A 20,234-nucleotide genomic window follows, 5' to 3' on the forward strand; every position below is an offset into this window, starting at 1 on the left:
GAACAACGGGGACCATGCTGGGGAGAACTGAGAGCGAGTGGAAGTGAGTGGGTCTACACCGGGGACAACTGGGCATGACTGGCACCATGCTGGGAGCAACTGGGATCATATGGGGAGTGATGGGGTTGATACAAGGGACAACTGGGGGCAACTGGGATCACACTGGGGAGAACAGGAAGCAACTGAAAGCATGCTGGGGACAACTGGGATCCTACTGGATCTTACTTGGAGCAACTGGGATCAGGCTGGAAGCAACTGAGGACAACTGGAGTGACTGGGAACATGGTGGGAGCAACTGGGATACACTGGGAGAGACTGAAACCACAGTGGAGGTAAATGGGAACAACTGGAACCACAGTGGATGATAATGGGAGCAGCTGTGCCCATGCTGGATTCATACTGGGATCCTACTGGAACTGGCTGGCATCATACTGGGAATGACTGGAAGTGTGCTGGCTGTGACTGGAACCATGCTGGAGGTGACTGGGAGCAACTGGGCCCACACTGGGAGTGACAGGGAGTCATTCTGGGCAGGGCTGGAATCATACTGGGAGTGACTGGAACAATACTGGGGGGGACTGGGTGCAGCTGGGATCATCCTGGGAGCCACTGGGATTCCAGCAGGTGTGAATGGATCCTGGCTGGGGGTCACTGGGAGCTACTGGGCCCATGTTGGGAGGAAAATCTGGACACATTGGAAGCAACTGGGACCAACTGGAAGGTACTGGAACCGTGCTGAGGGGACTGAGACCACAAATGGGGAAACTGGGTTCATACTGGGAGCGACTGGGACCACACTTTGGGCAACTGCCAGAAACTGGGATCATGCTGGAGGCAACTGGGAGTAACTGGGAAAGACTGCGATCATTCTGAGGTCACCAGAACCTTACTGGGCCAACTGGAATACACTGGGAGTGTCTGTGACCATACTGGGGGGACTGGAACCACACTGGGAACAGCTGGAACCATGCTGGGGACAGCTGGGAGTGAGTGGGACCATGCTGAGAGGGACTGGGACTATTCTAGGGACACCTGGGATCATACTGGGAGGAACTGGGAACAACTGCAACTATTCTGGCAGCAACTGGGATCATACTGGGATCACAGTGGGAGCAGCCGGGTCCATGCTGGGTGAGACTGGGAGGAGCCAGGTCCATGGAGGGTGACAGGAATCATACTGGGATTGACTGGGAGTGGCTGTGAGCAACTGGAATCATGCTGAAAGTAACTGGGAGGAAGTGGGAGGGACTGGGAGTATGCTGGGAGTGACTGGGATATACTGGGAGATACTGGGAGTCATAGGGATCATACTGGTGGTTACTGGGGTCATGTTGGCATTGACAGGGAGCAACTGGGATCACACTGGGGGGCACTGGCATCATACTGGGAGTGACTGGGATCATCTTGGGATTACAGTGGGTGCCAAGGGACCCTGACTGGGGGTTACTGGGAGCTGCCAGGCCCATGCTGGGAGCCAAATGCACACACCCTGAGAGCAACTGGGAGCAACTGGGAATGACAGGAGTCATGCAGGTGACAACTGGGAGGTACTGGCAGTGACTGGGATAAAACTGGGGGCAGCTGAACCATGCTGAGGTAACTGGGAGTGCCTGGCAAAGACTCTGAGAATGTTCCAGGCAACTGGGATGTACTGGGAGTACCTAAGAACATGCAGGTGGTGACTGGGACCACACTGGGAGCCACTGGGAATGTGCTGGGGGCAACTGGGACCATGCTGGGGGCAAGTGTGAGTGACTGGGGCCCTGCTGGGGCAGACTGGGATCATACTGGACTCATATTGGGATCATACTGGGAGTGACTGGGACTATACTAGGAGCAACTGGGAGAAGTGGGAACACACCGGAGAAAAGTGGGAGCAACTGGGACTTGCTGAGGGCAAATAGCGTCACAATGGGGAATGACTGAGAATGACTGGGCTCATGCTGGGAGAAACAGGGATCCTGCAGGGAGTGAGGGGAAGTGACCAGGGTGATACTGGGACTGACTGGGCTCATCCTGGGAGTGCCCAGGAAACTGGAAGCACACAGGGGTAGGAACTGGGCACCTGCTGGGAGCAGCCCCTGGCGGCCCCGGTACCCCCGAACCCCTTTCCCGGCCATGCCGCCCCTCCAGCCCCAGCACCCCCATTGCCGGGTGCCGGCACTGCCAGGGGTCCCCCCTCTCGGGGTCCCCGCTGGGGCTCCTGGGGCTCTCCTCTCTCTGCGCTCCCGCCCAGGGAAGCCGCGGCTCTCCCGGGGCTCCCCAAATCCGGGGTCCCCCCGCCGCTCCCGCCGCTCCCGCGCGGTCCCCACGCGGCCCCGGCAGAGCTCGGAGGGCCCGGCCGGGAAGCCCAACCCGCACCGCGGGGGGACCCGCATCCCCCCTGGCCCCGCCGGGGCTCTGCCGCCACCCGCACCGGGACCCCCCAAAAACACCTCCCGGGGACCCCCGATGTCCCCCCGAGGGCAGCTGCGGCTCGGCCTTGGAGCCCCGCCAGCTCCAAACATCCCCCCAAAAACCCCAAACCCAGGGAGCCCCGGGATATTTGGGGCCAGCTCCCCCTGCCCGGGCACCTGCGGGATGGGGGCGACGCTCCCGGGGTGCTGCGAGTTCAGGCAGAGCCGGAGCCCCGCGGTTCATCCTCCCCGCTCCTCCTGCTGCTCCCGCTGCCGCTCCGCCTCTTCCTCCCTCCTCCTCCTCCTCCCCGCAGCCGCGGGAGGGGCGGGGATGGAGCCGGGACAGGTCGGAACGCAAAGAGGGGTGGGGGGATGCCAGGAGTGACTGGGCTGTACTGGGATCATACTGGGAGCAGCTCCTGGGTGACTGATCCTACTGGGATCATACTGGGATCCTACTGGGAGTGAGGAGGAGCAGCGCGGTGGCTCCAGCGCTGGGGCTGGGGGCGCTCCTGGCGGGCGAGGGGGGAGTGGGACCCCGGGCACCGGGACCCTGAATCGCCATTGCCGGCACCGGGACCCCCCCTGCTCCCCTTATCCTGCACAGGGACCCGCCTGAATCCCCCATTTCCGGACATCAGGACCCCCTGCTCCCCTTTTCCCTGCTCCCAGCCTCTAGATTTCCCGTGTGCCTGATCCTGGAACGCCTTGGAACACCTTGGACCCCCATTCCTGCCTTTCCCAGCCCCCAGCCCCACCTTTGTGCAAAACCAGAGACCCTCTGAACTCCCCCTTCCCAAACACCCCGGGTGTCCCCACCCTGGTACCCCTTTTTGGGAAACCCTGGACTCCCCTTTCCTGGGCTCAAGGACCCCTGGAACTCACTTCTCCCTCTCCATCCCTGCCCCCCCCATTTCCGTGACCCTGAGACCCCCCTGCACCCTCATTCCTGAGAACCAAGACACCCTTTTACCCCTTTGCCAGGCACTGAGACCCCCCTGCACCCCCTTATCCGGCACCAACACAACCTGTTCCCAGCCCACACCTCTCCCAGCCCCCAGCCCCACCTTTTTCCCTACCTGGGACCCCTGGGCCCCCATTCCTGCCTTTCCCAGCTCCCAGCTCCTCCTTTCCTCACACTCAGGAGCCCTGGCACCCCCTTTCCTGGGCACAGGATTCCCTGGACACCCCATCCCAGCTCTCCCAGTCCCTGCACCCCCTTTCCTTGGCTCTCAGCCCCTGAACCTCCTCCCCAGCTCTGCCATCTCTTCATGTCCCCCTTTTCCTTGGCCTGTGGACCCCCTTGAACCCCAAACTCTCACTTTCAGCCCCCTCAGCTCCCCAAAATCTCTGTGTCCCCCCAGTTTTCCACTCCCTGCAGTTCCTGGAAGTGGTGCTGTCAGAGCCCGGCCCGGGGGTCCCCCAGTCCTTGTTTGGGGGAGATGTGGACGGGACCCTCCGCGAGCGCTGCGGCAGCGAGCGGGGCCGGATGGAGGCACAGACACCAGGGATGGGGGCGGGAGCTGAGCTGGGATATTGGGACAGCCAGAGCTGGGATATTGGGATAGCCAGAGCTGGGATATTGGGATAGCCAGAGCTGGGATATTGGGATATCCAGACCCTGCTCAAGGACAGGAACTGGCCCGTGGCTGACAGTGACCTGGAGACGGGGCCGGTACAACCAGAGCAGGGGCAGTGGGGGGAGCCGGGGGCTGGGCTGGGGTCTGTGGGAATGGAGGACTCTGAGGGGCTGGGATGGGATCTCTGGGGATGGGGGGGATCTGTGGGGCTGGGATGGGAATCCAGGGAGCTCCAAGGGGCTCCCAGGGGCTGGGACACGACTCCATGTGTCTGTTCTCTCCTCATTCCCAGGTCTCCACACAGTGCAGGGGGTTTCCAGCTGTGACCTCCTGTCCAATGGAGCATCCATGGATCCCACCAGTACGGCTATGAGGGCTGGGATTTCATCTCTTTCCTGCTGGGATCCAGGAGCTTTGCAGTGTCCAGCGGTGCCACCTGGATATCCCAGAGGTGCTGGGAATCCAGAGGGATCATGGTGGAGCAGATGAAGCATTACCTGGGACACACCTGTGTGGAAAGGCCCCCAAAATACATCAGATATGGTCGGGAGGCTCTGGAGCACAAAGTGGGTGTAGGAGGGGAAGGGCAATTCCTATGGGAATGGGGGATTCAGAAATGGGGAACTTGGGAATGCAGGAATTGCCATGGAATTTCCATGGCCAGATCTCACTCTCATCCCAGTCAGCTGAGAATTTCATGGATGGATCTCCCCTCTAACCCACTGCCATGGGAATTCCATGGGGAAATGATTGGAATTGATAACCAATCCAATGAGAGCAGTGCAATGAGAAGTAATCCCTGCTGGGATTCCATGGGACATCGATCCCAATCCTTTGCCCAGGCTGGCTCTGTCGTGCCCATGGCAGCACCAGGGGAGTGCCCTGTCCCTGCCCTGAGCCCAGCACAAGCCTTTCCTTGGGTGTTCCGTGCCCTGCCCAGGGCAGGAGGGCACTGCCGGAGCGGCTTTGGTGGCCCCGGGCACCCGGCTGGGCTGCAGCCACTGCAGGGGCTCCTGGGGAATGTTCCAGAGCAGAGCTGAAAGCAAACAACAGTTTCTGGAGGGGATTCTGCCCCTGGGCCTGTGCTGGGAGCCCAAGGGCAACAGCCCAAAGTGCTGGGGCTCAGTGTCCCTTGGCCAGGCCGTGTTCCCTGGCTGTGCCCTGTCCCTGTCCCCGTGCCCTGTCCCTCGGCTGTGCCCTGTCCCTGTCCCATGTCCCTTGGCTCTGTGGGGCCAGGGGTGGCAGCAGGACCCGGGGCAGCCCTGGGGGAGAACAACCCTGAGCCCCAGCTGGGCCAGTTCCCCCAGTTCCCCCCAGGCCACTCCCAGCATGGGCCCTGTGGCTCCCAGTCACCCCAGTATGGTCCCAGTCACTTCCAGTTACACTCAGTGTGATCCCAGTATCATCCTGGTCACTCCCAGTGTGATCCCAGCATGATCCCAGCATGTTCCCAGGTGTTCCCATTCACCCCTATAATAGTTCCAGGCACTCCTAGTATGGTTCCAGTCCTTCCCAGTATGATCCCAGTATGAACCCAGTCACTCTCATTATGGTACCATTTGCTGCCAGTAAGGTCCCTGTCACTCCAAATCACCCAGTATGATTCCAGTCACTCCCAGTATGATTCCAGTCACTCCCAGACAGTCCCAGTATTACTGCAGTAACTTCCTTTATGGTTCCTCTGTGATCCCAGTCACTCCTGGTTAATGCAGCCTGGGGTCCCAGGGGTCCATCTGACCCCCGGGCTGCCGCTGCCGTGGGTGTCCGGATAGCGCTGCGCTGTCAGGCTCAGCCTGTCTGGGTCCCTCGGCTCAGCTCCCAGCCACAGGCAACTTAGCGAGCACCTCTGGAGTGATTTCAGCTCTGTGAGTTCAGCTCTTGGTGATTTTGCTCTGTGCTCACAAGTGCCTCCTGCAGACACACAGGGATAGAGAGAGGAAAAGGCTGTATGCGGTTCCACAGCGATGTCCTTTATTGCCAGCTCCTCTGAAGGGATGCAGTGACAGTTCTTCTGCCAAACTGGGCAGAAATGGGTGTTTATATGGGGTACTGGGGTATTGGAAATTGTCCAGTTGCCAGGTTTGAGGAGAATATGACCTATAGCCTTACAGAGAGATAAGAAGGGTCTGAATGCAGAAGAGGGGCTTCTTTGGTCCAGTCACCGTGACTTAGGCATTTCTTATCTTAGGTGAGTGACCGCCAGGGAGGCCTTGCAGGGCCTCTGACTGCTGCAACTCCACTTTCTGTATTTAGTAAAAAGGCATGCCCTATAGTTCTTTTAAAACAGAGGACAAGGCATGGGAACATAGCTAACACAATGACAATTACAATGAAAATCCACAAAATTCCCTTAACCAAAATGCAACCCATCCCATTAATCCCCATTGACCGAAAAGGTCATTGACCCAGTCTGGGTTGTTTTCTTCTTTTAAGTCTTTCACAAGTTCCTTCAGTTTCTGGATGTTTGCGTGGATGGATTCCGAGCGTGAAGGGAGATTGATGCAACGCATCCCTTCAAAGTCTTGGCAGCTATGTCCGTGGGCTAGCAGTAGGAAGTCAATCACTGCTCGATTTTGAAGTGATGCATGTCTCGTGGTTTCTTCTTCCTTTAAAAGATCGCTTAGGGTGGCAGCGGTAGCGTTGGCTTGCTTACTGAGACAGCACCCTAAGTGATTTATTTCACCAAGGGCTTTAGATGCAGCTACCCAGGGTAGGAAGAGGGAGACTGCAATCTTTTTTGGTTTGTTCCATCATATAATTTTGGATCACAACTTTAATCAACTTCCATGTAGGATCTTTTGTAGCGTTTTCATTCGCTTTCTTTTTTCCAATTATGTAACAAGGTAATATTTGGAGTGAGGGTAGAAACTTTTCCAAGGCTACAGGAACCTCCTGAAGATGGGAGGGGGAGGGGATCCCAGCCCATACTCTGTCACCACAGATGAGAAATGTTCCCTTGGGTAATACTTTGGGGTGGAGAGAGGATACAGAGATCACCCGAGCGGTGTAAGTGCACTAATCCAGATAGTTATAGGCTTTACTAATGGGTGATCTGTCTTTTCTTTATGTTTTTTTTGTCGAGTCAGTTTCTGGCCAATTGTTCTTTGGACGTCTAAAGTAAAATTTGACACAGTATGTTGCCTTGAACGACCCCAACAGGTCCAATTCTTTGGGTTCCTCTTGAGCATTGGGCAACATTTTTGTCCACTCGTCCCAAGTATCTGCCAGGTTGGGTCTCTCACCTGTGGTGTGGAGGAGCTCTGAATTACAGACGGAAGAATCCCTACCAAACATGTGGAAAGTGGGTTACCAATGCTTCCCATGGATAAACATGTCATGGTTTGACGCTGGCACAATGCCAGCGCCCCATGAAAATACAACTTACCAATCAAATGCTGTGAAATGTGATCAAGAACAGAGCAAAGCAGGCCAAACTTAATAACAAAGGAAAATCTTTATTACACTACTACTACTACTACTATAAAAGGAAAAGAAAGGAAAGAAAAAAAACACACAAAATTCGAAATGAAAACCTTCCAAAACATTTCTCCTCCCTCCACCCAACTCCACCAAACCCCAGCGAGACCCATTTGGATCCTTAATCAAGTTTTCACCCTTCAATATAATCAATACTGAGTCCATCGGGGAAGAGAGGAGTCCCCCTTGCACCATAGACCCCCGGGAAACACAGCTGCCACCTCTTGTGTTTCCAATGTCACACGTGGCACCGCCCAGACACACCGGCCAGTGTGACACTCTCCTCTCCATGTCACAGTGCTCTCACCACCATGCATGGACAGAGACTGCTTATAGGGCCCCTTTAAGGATGCTTTGCTAAGGACCACCAGGAACAACAGTCCAGTATCACAATTCGGGACTAGAGTCCCCCCCATTTTCCCCTGGGGCCGAGGGTCCAAAAGACAGAGATCGCCTTCTCTTCTTCTCTGAAGATGGAGGGCATCCTCACACCCTCCTCAGCTCTCTCTCTGTCCACTCCAAAACTGGTAGTTGCTGAAGAAGGTCTCTTGGCTCACCAATGCATCCCCCTAAAATGCAGTCCCTCTTGAAAGAAAGAGTGGTTCAGTCTATGGTAAACAAGCAGAGTCCAGCCAAAAGCCACTCTATCATCTCCCCCCAACCTTCTTCTCTGAACATCTGAGGTTTCAGGCTGTCTCTCTTTTCTTCAAATTCAGGAGGAGTAATATTTCATAAAGCCTTCATTTCACAGGAAAGGGTTAAAATTCCCGGACTCCCCGGATGGCTGCAATCTCAGCCCAGGACTCTTTCTCTAGTCTCCCACGCTGGGCATCTTCCCCTCCCCCCTCCTTCTCCTCCGCCGGCAAACTCCTAGGTGCTGCTGGCTCTCTATCTCTTTTCCCTCTGGCTTAGGGGAGGGGGAACAAAAACATCCCAGATGTTCTCCACCCTTCCATCCGCAGGAGCTGGCCCAGCTTGGTTCCCGATCCTTCATCTCCTTGGCCTACCTCTGCAGGCCGCATGGCTCCCCTCCCCCACCCAGCCCGGGCTGGGCAGGGGAGGTCCGTACCATGCAGTGACCGGAACCAAAGAAGGACGAGTCCTCCTGGGAATTCCGCTTTTAACCCCTCTGTGTTCTCAGAGGCGTGTCCACCTTCAATTGGTCACCCCAAGTGTCAGTATCTAAACCTGACCCCTGACTGGATGGACCTCTTCCTTCCAAAAAAAAATTCTCTTCCCGTGTCAAACCATGACAATGAGCTACGACAACCATGGGTGAAGTTATGAAGGCTGGCAGTGAAATGTCACTCTAAGATTTTCTCCACTTGGCTTTTGGCTCTTCCATAAGGACTTTGCCTTCAAGGGCAGGAACATCTTTTCCTGGCTGGGAACTGGAATTCCAACCCCTGGGAGTGTGTGCCATGGATCCCAGAGGGGCATTCCTGAGGCTCCCAGGGTGCTGCTCCTGCCGTGCCTCCCAAGGAGCTGTGCAGGGCAGGGGACAAGGTGCAGCAGCTGTGTTGGTGCTGCAGTGTCACAACAGCCCCTGGTTCCAGGAGTTTCCACACTGCCAACAGCAGTTCCTGGGTCCCATGATGCCCTGCTGTGTCCCCATGGATATTTGGTGGCATGAAGTTCTTCGGTGTCACAATGGCCACCTGGCTCCATGAGCTTCCGCAGTGTCCAAATGGCCTCCTTGGATGGGCAGTGTCACCATGGACCATTGGCTCCATGCAGCCCCGCTGGGTCACCGTGGACTCCTTGGTTCCATGAGGTTCTGGGGGTGTCTCCATAGTCTCCTTGGATCCACAGTGTCACAATGGACCACTGGATCCACGTGGCCCTGCTGTGTCACCATGGCCCCTTGGTTACGTGGGACCCCAGGGTCACAATTGACTCCTTGCTTCCACATCACCCCCTCAGTGCCAAAATGGCCCCTTCATTCCATGGGGGACACAAAAGATTTATAGAAATATTGAGCAAATCCTGCTGAACACACCTGGGAACACCTGTTTGCATTCCAGAGGGAGGTTAAAGGTGAGGATGGCACCAGCAGCTTCCATCTGAAACAGAGATCCAGGGAAAGGAGTGGGACAGAGAATTCAACTGGGAGACTCAGAGAATTCTGCTTCCAGAGATCATTTCTGGTCACACTGTTCCTTGTAGAAAGGTGACACCATTCCAGGCAGCCTGTACTGAGCAGGTGGCTCCTGAGTGGGGTTTGTTGTTTAGGAAACCTGCTCAGGCTTTTCCATTCTTTCTTTCCCAAGAGGAAAACTTCTCCTGGGCCTGTGTGCAGGCAGAGCCCTGAGGAGAGCAAGTGGGACACGGTGCAATGGGCTGGGACATGGAGCTGCAGAGCTCAGGGACAAGGTTCTGCTGCAGGACACAGGGATGTCAGTGCCCGGTGGGCGATGTCAGACATGGTGAGGCTGGGGGTGAGGAGCAGCTTGTCCAAACAGGGTCAGCCCTCAGGGGGCTCATTCTTGTACATGCCCAGACCTCCTAAGGAGAACTTCAGTGTCAAGATCACCTGGGGAATGCTTCTATCAGCTCTTCTCTGAACTGGAAAATAAAAAAATACTCACTTGATTAAAGAAAAAAAGGTCATGAGGTGTACTTTGAATTCTTCCTCCTTAAAGGAACTCCAAACAGACTCCAGTAAGCTACACAAGCCCTGGAGAGCTGAAGACAATTGAAGGAAGAGAAATTCTTCCTCCAAGGGTTTTCTGTATTTTAATGATCCCCATGGTGGATTTGAGCCCCTGTCCAGGACCCTCAGGCACTGAGAGAAGGGTGAAGAAGCTGCTCAAGGAGTCAGGAGCAAAACTCCAAGTCCCTTGGAGCATCACTGAGCCCCAGTGAGGGCAGGGACTGCCAAAGGCTCCCCAGGGACTGGTGAGAGCAGATTCTTGAGGCCAGGATTGCAGGGAGCCCAAGGCTCAGAGCAGGGAACTGCAATGCTGAGCAAGGCCTGGGCTGGCTGGGGGAAGCAGAAAGGCCAAGCCCTGAGCCCAGCCTGGCACAGCAGGGCCTGTCCCTCACGGGTGGCTCGGGGCTGTTTGTGGGGCAGGGGGATGTGAGGGGCAGCAAGGACAAATGTCACAAACCTGTGTGACCCTGCAGATCCTCATGGAACCAAGGGGCCAGGGTGACACTGTGCTGCCTCATGGAATCAAGGAGACCATTGTGAACTTGGTGACCCCAAGGAACCAAGGGTCCATGGTGACCTTGTGCAGCCGCAGTGTCACAGAGGAGCCGCTGTGACACATCGAGGGCACACGGAGCCCAGGGGCCATTGTGACACATCAGGGCTTTGTGGAACCACGAAGCCATTGTGACATTGCAAGGCCTCATGGAAGCACGGGGCCATTGTGACACTGCAGAAGTAAAGGGAACATTGTGACACTCCAGGGCCTCATGGAACCAAGGAGACCATTGTGACACTGTGGGGTTCATGGAACCAAGGGAACATGGAACAGGTCTGGCTGGCTGGGCCTCCTGGGGACCACCTGACAGGTCTGGCTTACCTTGGCATGTCAAGGGATACTTTCATCTGCCCCTGAAGCCCTGGGGCTCTGGGCTTTCCTTCCTATGGGAGAGAACTGTCCTTCTCCTCCAGGGGCCTATGGCCAAAAGTGGGATTCCTTTTGCAAATTTTCTTAACTGCAAAGATTGTTTCCAGATTAAATCTACCAGGAGAGACAGGTCTGGCAGGCTTGGCCACTCGGGGGCCACCTCTCATCTTCCTTTCAAACACTGGAACCATGTGCTTTTCTTTCTTATGGGAAAAAAACATCCATCTCTACCAGGCACCCATGGCCAAAATTGGGGTTTTACATTCAGAATTCCCTATATCCAAGGATAGCTCCCAGACAAAAGCTGCCAGGACTGACAAGTCTGGCTGGCCTTGGCTTCCTGAGGGCTGGCACGCATCTGCCTCTGAAACACTGGGGCTCTGTGCTTTCCTTCCTAATAAAAAGAACTCTTCTTCCTGTTCAGGCACCCACAGCCAAAACTGAGATTCCACCTCCAAAATGCCCTGTGTCCAAGGATAGCCCTAGACAAAAGGTGCCAGGAGAGTCAGGTCTGGCTGGCTCGGCCTAAGGGTGGCCACCTCTCATCTTCTTCCAGAACACTTGGATTTTGTGTTTTTCATTTCTATAGGAAAAAACCTTCCATCCTGACCAGGCACCCATGGCCAAAACTGGGATTCCACCTCTAAAACTCTGTACATCCAAGGATTGCTCCCAAGTGAAAGCTGCCAGGACAGACAGGTCTGGCTGCCCTTGGCCTCTTGGGAGCTGCCTCTCACTTGCCTCGAAACACTGGGGCTCTGTGCCTTCCTTCCAATGGAAGCGAACCTTCTTTCTTCTCAAGGGGTCCATGGTCAAAATTGAAATTCCTCCTCCCAAATTCCATATGATAAAAGCTGCCAGGACAAACAGGTCTGGTTGGTTCAGACTCTCAGGAGCCACCTCTCTCCTCTTCTGTTTTGAAACACAAGGTCTGTGCTTTCCTTCCTATGGAAAAGGACCATCCTTCTTATCTACACAGAAATGGCTGAAATTTGGGTTCCACCTCCAAAATTCCCTATATCCAAGGGTTGCTCCCAGCCAAAATCTGCCAGTACCATCAACTCTGGCTGCCCCTTGCCACACTGGGGCTCGGCTCTTTCCTTCCCATGGAGATCACTGTGACACTGTGGGCACCTCATAGAACCAAGGGGATCATTGTGGCACCACTGGAGCCCATGGAACCAAGGGGCCATGGTGACACTGTGGGGCTTCATGGACCCAGAGACCATTATGACTCTGTGGGGCCTGATGGAACCATGGAGACCATTGGGACCCTTCAGGGCCTGGTGTCACCAAGGGGGCATTGTGACACCTCAGGGCCTCCTGGAAGCAAGGGACCATTGGGACACTGTGGGGCCGCATGGAAGCGAGGGAACATGGAACAGGTCTGGCTGACTTGGCCTGCCAGGGGCCACCTGACAGGTCTGGCTGATGTTGGGATGTCAATGCCTGCCTCTCATCAGCTCCTGGAGCAATGGGGCTCTGTGCTCTCCTTTGTATGGAAAAGAACCATCTGTCTTTTCTGATGCCCCTTGCCAAAACTGACACTCTGCCTAAAAAATTTCCTATATTCAAGGGTATCTCTAAGAACAGAATCTGGCAGCTCAGGCTGGCCTTGTCCTCTGGTGGTAACCTCTCATTTGCCCCTAAAACAGTGGGGCTCTGTTCCTTCATTCCTATGGAAAAGAACTGGTCTTCATGTCCAGGAACCATGGCCAAAATTAGAATTGGCCACTGAGCCCAGCTGGGCTCACGGAACCATCTGCAGCCTCAGGCAGATATTGACTCTTCCAGTGCTGCCATCCTCCCTCCAGTGAGAGAAAAGGACACAGGGCAGGTACACAGAGGAGCAACATGAAGACACCGAGGTCAGTGAAGAGGAAGTTGAGTCCCAGATGGGAGGGATGAGGAGATGCCCCCTTGATCTTGGGGCTGAAATCCTCTGCTAAAGCTATGGAGAAGGATGTCATTGATACATCAGACTCTCTTTTTCCACATAAGCCATTGAAAAGTATGGGGAGATGACTTGTTTCAGCAAAGGCCTCCATGTAAAAGTAAGCAAATGTTGAAGTAGCTTAGATCCCATGAGAAGTTTGAACAGAGAAAGAGAGCAGAGTGATGAGACCCTGTGCCCTCAGGGAGAGAAGAAGACCTCTGTTCCCAGAGATGATTTCAGAAGCAGTTGAAGAGAACCTCTGGTCTTGAGCAGCTCATTTTTAAACTAATACCCCATAAGCTGACATGGCCCATGACACACAGCTGTGGGAAAAGCTGTGAAAAAATGGCAGGGATTTCACTATTACACTTTTTCCGAGTGGCTTCTATTCATGGAACTTGAGAACCACAAGAGAACTGTTTCCTTATGGAGAAGTCTCCATAGCAAGAAAAAGAGACTCCTCTCCCTAAGTGAAGTGAAGAAGGACTATTCTAGAGGTGGTAAACTGACTGAAAATTTTAGGTTTTGTCTCCTTACATTGTCAATAGGGAAGAAAAGGTTGTGGCGAGAAGAGTGTTCTGAAAGTTTTGTGCTGATTCTTATTGCTCTTTCTTTTAGTTACTGCTAATAAACTTTTCTTTATGCTGTTTTAAAGTTTTGATCCCACTTTCCCTTTCTCCTTATCCTACCTCACAGCAGGAAATGAGTAAGTATATTCTAGTGAGTGCAATGGTAATTAGACAGCACTGAACCCACCACACTAATTGATGCATTGCCCAAAAAATCTCAAAATGGTGAACCAAAACCACTACAGAAACTTCCTGATGAACGGCAGGAGAGCAGAGAGAAATCATGGCAGAGCCATGGTTTGTCAGAACTTGTTGATCCTAATGAGCCCCATGGTGCAATTTGGAGCTGAGCCCTGGAACCTCAGGGCCTGAGAGGAGATTGCACAAAACTTTCCAGGAGTTAAAATCAAGAGCAAACACCCAAAATGTCTCGATGCATTAATAGATCCCACTAAGGTCCATCCCCAACAAAGGCTCCTTATGGACTCTTTGGAGGAGAGAACTGGAGACCAGGATTGCACAAAAACCTCTCAGAGACTCAAAATGGCACAAAAACCTCTCAGTGTGGAAAAGAAAATCCAAAGTACGTGAAAAAAGTTGAGTATCTCAAAGTATTAATGAGCTCCACTGAGTGTCAGTACAAAGCTCTCAAGGGACTCCTTAAAGCAGATAATTGGGGCCATGATTGCACAAACATTTCACAGAGTCTGGTTTAAAAGGGAAACACCAAGTACCTTAAAAGAACTGAAGTACCTTGAAGCATTAATGAGCCCCACTGAGTGTTGTTCCTGACAAAGCCTCTCCAGGGACTCATTAAAGCAGATAATTGGAGGCCAGGATTGCAGAAACCTCTCAGAGACTGCAAGGCAAAAGCCAAACCCAAAGTCCTTTGAAAAACCTGCAGTCCCTGGGAGCATAAAGGAGCCCCCAGGGCCATTCCTGACCAAGGCTCCCCAGGGACTCCTTCCAGCAGATCCTTGAGGCCACTGGGATGTGGGCTGGGGGGGATGCTGAGGGCAGGACCACGGGGTGACAGTGCCCAGCCTGGCTGGGGCTGTGCCAGGAGGCCCCAGGGCCTCAGGACAAGGTGTCTCCTCCCAGCCCTTGGTGGCACAGACCCTGCTGTGCCCCAGGGCACCAAGACTTGGCTTCTCTTTGTCCCCACCTGTCATCAGTGCCTCCAGTTCTCTGCTCTGCCTGGGGCCTGGGGACACTTTCTCAGTCGTGTCCCTCAGTGGGACCCATTAAAAGTCCAAGGAACTTTGGAGTTGGATTCTGACTTGGAGTTCTGGAGAGGTTTCTGCAGCTCCCTCTCAGGGCCTGATGTTCAGGGCCTGAGCACAAAGCCCCAGAGGGTCATTAAAGTCCTTGTGCTGTGTCTGTGCTGCTGAGCTGGGCCAGGCTCCTGGCACAGAGGGTGATCCTGGTAACCAAGGAGAGCTTCAAAAGCACATTTCTCTTGCTGAGCAGCTCTTCTCCCAGCCCAGCAGGGCTGGGGCACTGCCTGCAGCCAGCCCGGGCACAGCACAGAGGCACAGAGAGCTTCAATCAGTCAGGGCTGGGAAGGGGCTGAGAAGTGCCTGGGGCAGAATCACTGCCAGCCCTTGGCACAGGAACCTCTGGCTGCAGGACAATGCAGCTGCAGCTCCTGGAGCGATCTCCTAAAGCTGGAACATCCCAATGCCCACAGACCCTGTGAGTGCATTCTCTGCTCATCTCCTGTGCAGAGCAGCCAGGGGTGCCCAGGGCTGTCCTGCAGAGCAGGGTCCTGCAGCCCAGGGCGCTGTGCTGGGCCAGGGACTCTGCTGCCTGCCAGGGACAGCTCTCAGCCGGCCCTGGAGCTGCTCCCAGCGCTGGCCAGGAGCTGTGGGGGGAAGGAGCCACCCTGAGCAGGGCAGGTGCTGCTGCTGAGAGGGGCTGGGTGGGGCAGGGCTGCTCCCAGCTCCAGACCAGCCTGGGCACAGCTCCGGAGGGCACTTCCCAAAGAAGGTAAGCCTGGGATTGTTGTGAAGGTCAGGAGCTTTCCTGAGAATGTTTTCAATTTCCTGCTTGGAGCTGGATGGGAAAGTTGGGGTGATGACATGAAGAATTTTGCTTTTTATACATTTTTCATATATCCGTAGGTCCATAAATTACTATTATGTAATTATAAATTTATAATCCTTACCTAACTCTATTAAACTCTTAATGAACTCTACTTAACTACTATTATATACTTAATGTAATTATAATCCTTAATTAACTCTAATATGTTTCCTTACTTTTCTCTTAGATTTTAGAACAATAACCTGTCTAAACACATTTTTTAAATGCTATATAGTCTTATTATCAGGGAAAGAACCCACAAGAAGACCATTTCGGTTTTTAAATGTGAGCAGTGATAAGAAAACCTGGGGCAAAAAAGCCCTTGGACCTACTCCAATGGTTTGAGCCAGGGGTGTGTAACTGGGGCAACTGAATCTCCTATTGGGTGTCCCTGTTAAATATACTTAATTAACCTTAATGAATTGTTGAAATCATGGGCTGGGTGTTCCCCATCCCCACTGGGACACCTGGAAGCTTCCAATAAAGGTCTGATTTTTACTTTACTGTTCTAACACTGTTGCAAGGGGTTTTTTTCTCTTTTGATTATAGACAACAGGGGGATGAGAGAAGCAGAACAGGAATTGTAATCCCAGAACGACAGAACATTCTGAGTTGAAAGGGCCACATGGGATCATCAAAGGAATGTTTGAACATTTACAGAGACTCCAGAACTGTGACTTTGGGTGGTCAGTCTCTCTGCTGGGAGCCTCCCAAAGGGCCTTCAGCCACTCCTCAGCCCTGGACAGCAGCAGCATCACCTCTGCAGGGCCCAGCAGGGCTCTCCTGAGCTGTCCTTGCCCAGCTGCACACAGAGCCTGCCCCAGCCAGGGCCCTGCACACAGGCAGGTTTCTGTAGGGCCGGGCCGAGGGCACACAGGGTGGGATGGGCTCTGTGAGCGCTGGCAGGGACAAGGCACCTCTCAGGAGGGGATGTCCAGGCCCAGGGAGATGCTCAGGGAAGCAGAGGGGGCTGAACAGGGCAGTGCTGGGGGAACAAGCCCATCCAGCCCCTCACCTGCCCTCAGCCACAGGGAATCCTTTGCCTCTCACATCTCTCAGTGGCAAACTCTGAGTGCAGCAGGAATGCTGGGGATTTCTGACCTCAGAGAGACAGGAATGATGTGTGGGTAGGAAAGCAGTCCCTTAAAAGAGCTCCTGCCACCCTCTCTTGAATTGTCCCTGTCCTTTCTCCATGACCAGGTGCCCATGTGCAGCCACAGCAAATGTCCAACAGCAGCTCCATCAGCCACTTCCTCCTGCTGGCACTGGCAGACACGCGGCAGCTGCAGCTCCTGCACTTCTGCCTCTTCCTGGGCATCTCCCTGGCTGCCCTCCTGGGCAACGGCCTCATCATCAGCGCCGTAGCCTGCGGCCACCACCTGCACACACCCATGTTCTTCTTCCTGCTCAACCTGGCCCTCAGCGACCTGGGCTCCATCTGCACCACTGTCCCCAAAGCCATGCACAATTCCCTCTGGGGCACCAGCACCATCTCCTACTCAGGATGTGCTGCACAGCTTTTTCTGATTATCTTCTTCCTTGGAACAGAATTTTCCCTCCTGACCATCATGTGCTACGACCGCTACGTGTCCATCTGCAAACCCCTGCACTACGGGACCCTCCTGGGCAGCAGAGCTTGTGCCCACATGGCAGCAGCTGCCTGGGCCAGTGCCTTTCTCAATGCTCTCATGCACACAGCCAATACATTTTCCCTGCCCCTGTGCCATGGCAATGCCCTGGGACAGTTCTTCTGTGAAATCCCACAGATCCTCAAGCTCTCCTGCTCCAAATCCTATCTCAGGGAACTCGGGCTCAGTGCTGTTAGTGTGTGTTTGGTATTTGGTTGTTTTGTGTTCATTGTTTTCTCCTATGTGCAGATCTTCAGGGCTGTGCTGAGGATCCCCTCTGAGCAGGGACGGCACAAAGCCTTTTCCACCTGCCTCCCTCACCTGGCCGTGGTCTCTCTGTTTGTCAGCACTGTTGCATTTACCTACATGAAGCCCCCCTCTATGTCCTCCCCATCTCTGGATCTGTCAGTGTCAATTCTGTACTCGGTGGTGCCTCCAGCCCTGAACCCCCTCATTTACAGCCTGAGGAACCAGGAGCTCAAGGCTGCAGTGTGGACACTGATGACTGGATGCTTTCAGAAACATTAAACTGCTGGACAATTTCTGCAAATCACTTCGAAAAAAATTCATCTTTGATACTTGTTGTTGGTTTCATCTTGGAAGTCTTTGTTTTACATTTATTGTTGTCCACAAATAAATGCCATTCCTTGTGCCATTTCTCATTTTGTTTCACTCTACCTTCCCTGTGGCCACAGACTGTGCCAATGAGGGCCTGCACTCTCAGTGACTTTAAAGGAACTAAAGGATGTCCCAGCAGAGTTTTCTGCAGAGATGCCCTTTTGTTGCCTTCCCTGGAGCTGCAGCAGCAATGTCTGTGTGCAGAGCTGGGGCAGATCAGTGCTGGCACAGCAGCTATGCCCAGGAGCAGCAGCACTTGGTGCTGCCAGTGCTGCTCCCGTGGCCCTGCCCCGCTGCCCTGGTGGCCCTGGTGTTGCTGCAGGGCCTGAGTGCTCTGGGGGCCGGGCACAGTCCTGGGGGTGGCAGTGCCGGGGCTGCAGCAGAGACAGGCCATGGGCACTGCTGGGGCAGCGCTGACGCCTCAGCCGAGGGCCTGGGGGCTCCAGGCTCCTTGCCCAGGCTCTCTCAAGAACACGGCCAGGCCAATGCTCAGCACAGAAAACCCCCGTGAGCAGCCCCAGGCTGGCCGTGGGCAGGCTGGGGGCAAACAGCACAGCTGGTGCTCTACAAGGGCCCTGGGGGAGACGGGAAGGAGCAGCAGGGCAGGGGCTGATCCATCCCCAGTGCGCTGCACAGCCCAGGGCAGCGTCCCAGAGCGTCCTCATGGAGCTGCCAACAACATCCCCCCCTCTGCAGCCCTGGCCTCTTCCCCAGCTCACAGAGGTGCCGCATCCTTGCAGGCACAGACACGGCAGCACTGGCTCAGCAGCCCCTGTTTGCATTGCACACAGCAGGTGGGAGCACCCCCATGCTGCTGCTGTGGGGACATGAACCTGAGGGAGCACAAATGCCATCAACCCCTGGGGCCAGGAAGGGCTGGGGGATGCCAGGGAAACCACTCAGCTTTATCCTGGGCTCTGCAGTCAGCCAGAAAGTTTGTTCCCATCAGCTGCGAGTTTCTGTCCCACTGCAGAAGCTGCTGCTCATATCCATGGCCTGTCCCTGCTTCAGCCACAGCGCTGTCACCCCCAGGAGCTGGAGAGGTTCTGCAGGACTGAATCAAGTCCAACCTGTGCCCTGACACTGCCTTGTCTCTCCTGAGCCTTCTTTTCTGCAGGATAAAAAACCCCAGCTCCTTCAGCCACTCCTCACAGGATTTCTGCTCCAGACCCCTCACCAGCCTTGTTGCCCTTCTCTGGACACGCTCCAGCCCCTCCCTGTCCACCCTAAATTGGGGGGCCCAGAACTGGACACAGCACTCGAGGTGCTGCCCAACCAGTGCCCAGCACAGGGGAAGAATCACTGCCCTGGTCCTGCTGGCCACACCATTCCTGATCCAGGCCAGGAGCCATTGGCCTTCTTGGCCACCTGGGCACACTGGTGGCCCATGTCCAGCCTGCTGTCCATCGGTCCCTGCAGGTCCCTTTCTGCCTGGCTGCTGTCCAGCCACTCTGTCCCCAGCCTGTAGCACTGCAGGGGTTGTTGTGGTCAAAGTGCAGGACCCGACACTTGGACTTGTTAAACCTCACCTTGTTGGGTTTGGGCCCTGGATCCAGCCTGTCCAGTCCCTGTGCAGAGCCCTCCTACCCTCCAGCAGATCAACACTCCATGACAACTTGGTGTCACCAGGGTTCCATGAGGCCCCAGAGTGTCCCAATGGTCTCCATGATTCCATGGGGCCTCCCAGTGTCACAATGTCCCTTTGGTTCCATGGGACCCCTTGGTGTCACAAAGTCCCTTGGATCCTTGGGCCCTGCAGTGTCACAATGTCACCGTGGTCCCCAAGGCCCTGCAGTGTCACAGTGGATCCTTGGTTCCATGAGGCCTGGCAGGGCAGCAATGCTCTCCTTGGTCCCACAGTGTCACAGTGGCCTCTTGGTCCCCAGGGACACTGTCAGTCTGTGGTGGTGGCGGCACAACTTTCCCTGGGAGTGTTTTGTGCTAACAGGCAGAGCCACGGGAGCCCAGCACACACACACACACACGGAGCAGCTCGGCAGTGAGGACACGGGAGGGCCCAGGCATGGAGCTCCAACGAGGGTTTATCAGGGTCTGACGCTCCAGGGCTCTGGGGGTTAAAGACAAAGACAAAGGAGGGTTTAGGGTGTAAATACGGGAAAAGAGGGGCTGGAGGAGAGTGTCAGGGATCTCAGGGTTTAGGGGTGGTACACAGGGAAAGGGACTAATAGGGAATGGCAGGGTTGATAGGTGGGCACATAAACCAATGGGAAAATAGGGAAGGGAGAACTTGCTAGAACATGAACATATGAGGGTAAAAGGGATAGGAAAGGCCAATGGGCCAATGGGGAGGACAGAACTGGGACAAATTAACACAGTGCTGCAGAGCTCCATGGGGGAAGTTTCTGT

The 20,234-nt window shown here is 54.7% G+C and overlaps 3 protein-coding genes across 3 annotated transcripts in view; 2 read left to right on the forward strand and 1 right to left on the reverse strand.

The window, feature by feature from the left end:
- Positions 1–20,234, forward strand: part of LOC140681563 (uncharacterized) — a 305,451-nt gene that overhangs the window by 76,978 nt on the left and 208,239 nt on the right. The window lies entirely within an intron of this gene.
- The window catches only part of LOC140681562 (uncharacterized), a 422,013-nt gene that overhangs the window by 3,634 nt on the left and 398,145 nt on the right, over positions 1–20,234 (reverse strand). The gene's annotated exons all lie outside the window — the stretch shown is intronic.
- LOC140681573 (olfactory receptor 14J1-like) lies at positions 16,845–17,882 on the forward strand. The gene has a single exon (XM_072921506.1). It carries the CDS (start codon positions 16,845–16,847, stop codon positions 17,775–17,777), a length of 933 nt encoding a protein of 310 aa, XP_072777607.1. The 3' UTR covers positions 17,778–17,882.

Source organism: Taeniopygia guttata, chromosome 37, assembly GCF_048771995.1.
Source record: "Taeniopygia guttata chromosome 37, bTaeGut7.mat, whole genome shotgun sequence".
Lineage (NCBI taxonomy): Eukaryota > Metazoa > Chordata > Aves > Passeriformes > Estrildidae > Taeniopygia > Taeniopygia guttata.

What these genes read in the sequence shown, in the direction of transcription:
- LOC140681573 (XM_072921506.1), top strand. Translation starts at nt 16,845, where the DNA reads ATGTCCAACAGCAGCTCCATCAGCCACTTCCTCCTGCTGGCACTGGCA.